Below are 1071 nucleotides of genomic sequence, written 5' to 3'. Positions count from 1 at the left end.
CAGGTGGGTACAGTGCATTAGCAGTTTTGAAAAGCAGGTTTGTTAAAAAGCTTTCAGTCACTGCCTAGCATTTTAATACAATTGTCCAGTCTGCATTATGCAATAATAACACTACAATAACATATCTTCTGACACAGACTCTGCTTTGTACATTATGAAGCTGAATTCTCCCGTCGGAAATGTACATTATAAGGGGACAGGTGGTGTTGGACAGAGGGCTCGTGTTGGAGGATGTGTTTGACTCTCAGCTGGGTGGTGTTGGACAGAGGGCTCGTGTTGGAGGATGTGTTTGACTCTCAGCTGGGTGGTGTTGGACAGAGGGCTCGTGTTGGAGGATGTGTTTGACTCTCAGCTGGGTGGTGTTGGACAGAGGGCTCGTGTTGGAGGATGTGTCTGACTCTCAGCTGGGTGGTGTTGGACAGAGGGCTCGTGTTGGAGGATGTGTTTGACTCCCTCAGCTGGGTGGTGTTGGACAGAGGGCTCGTGTTGGAGGATGTGTCTGACTCTCAGCTGGGTGGTGTTGGACAGAGGGCTCGTGTTGGAGGATGTGTCTGACTCTCTCAGCTGGGTGGTGTTGGACAGAGGGCTCGTGTTGGAGGATGTGTCTGACTCTCTCAGCTGGGTGGTGTTGGACAGAGAGCTTGTGTTGGAGGATGTGTCTGACTCTCTCAGCTGGGTGGTGTTGGACAGAGAGCTGGTGTTGGAGGATGTGTCTGACTCTCTCAGCTGGGTGGTGTTGGACAGAGGGCTCGTGTTGGAGGATGTGTCTGACTCTCAGCTGGGTGGTGTTGGACAGAGGGCTCGTGTTGGAGGATGTGTCTGACTCTCAGCTGGGTGGTGTTGGACAGAGGGCTCGTGTTGGAGGATGTGTCTGACTCTCTCAGCTCTGCTTTCTGCCTCTGGCTGCAGAGCCAGTGTGGCTGAGGATGGAGCTAAACACTGTCATTTCGCAAATTAAAAATTATAAGTCAATTAAAGAAAAGGCTTTGGGCCACTGTGGTAGAAATTGATATAATTACGCTGGCAATTATAACCTCAAGCTGTGATTACTATGGAGGGTACAGATCGTGT

At 50.5% G+C, this 1071-nt stretch overlaps 1 protein-coding gene across 1 annotated transcript in view; it reads left to right on the top strand.

Moving 5' to 3' along the window:
• The first annotated feature begins 493 nt into the window (after nt 1-493).
• LOC133135088 (PDZ domain-containing RING finger protein 4-like) overlaps nt 494-1071 on the top strand; it is a 43142-nt gene continuing 42564 nt past the window's right edge. The window contains exon 1 of the mRNA XM_061251850.1: nt 494-730. Within this exon, the coding sequence (XP_061107834.1) occupies nt 494-730 (237 nt within the window). The remainder of the gene's footprint in view (nt 731-1071) is intronic.

The sequence above is a fragment of the Conger conger genome, chromosome 8 (genome assembly GCF_963514075.1).
Source record: "Conger conger chromosome 8, fConCon1.1, whole genome shotgun sequence".
In the NCBI taxonomy this organism is placed as follows: Eukaryota; Metazoa; Chordata; class Actinopteri; order Anguilliformes; family Congridae; genus Conger; species Conger conger.
Note: the sequence above shows the minus strand (reverse complement) of the source record. Positions and strands in the feature narration are given on the sequence as shown.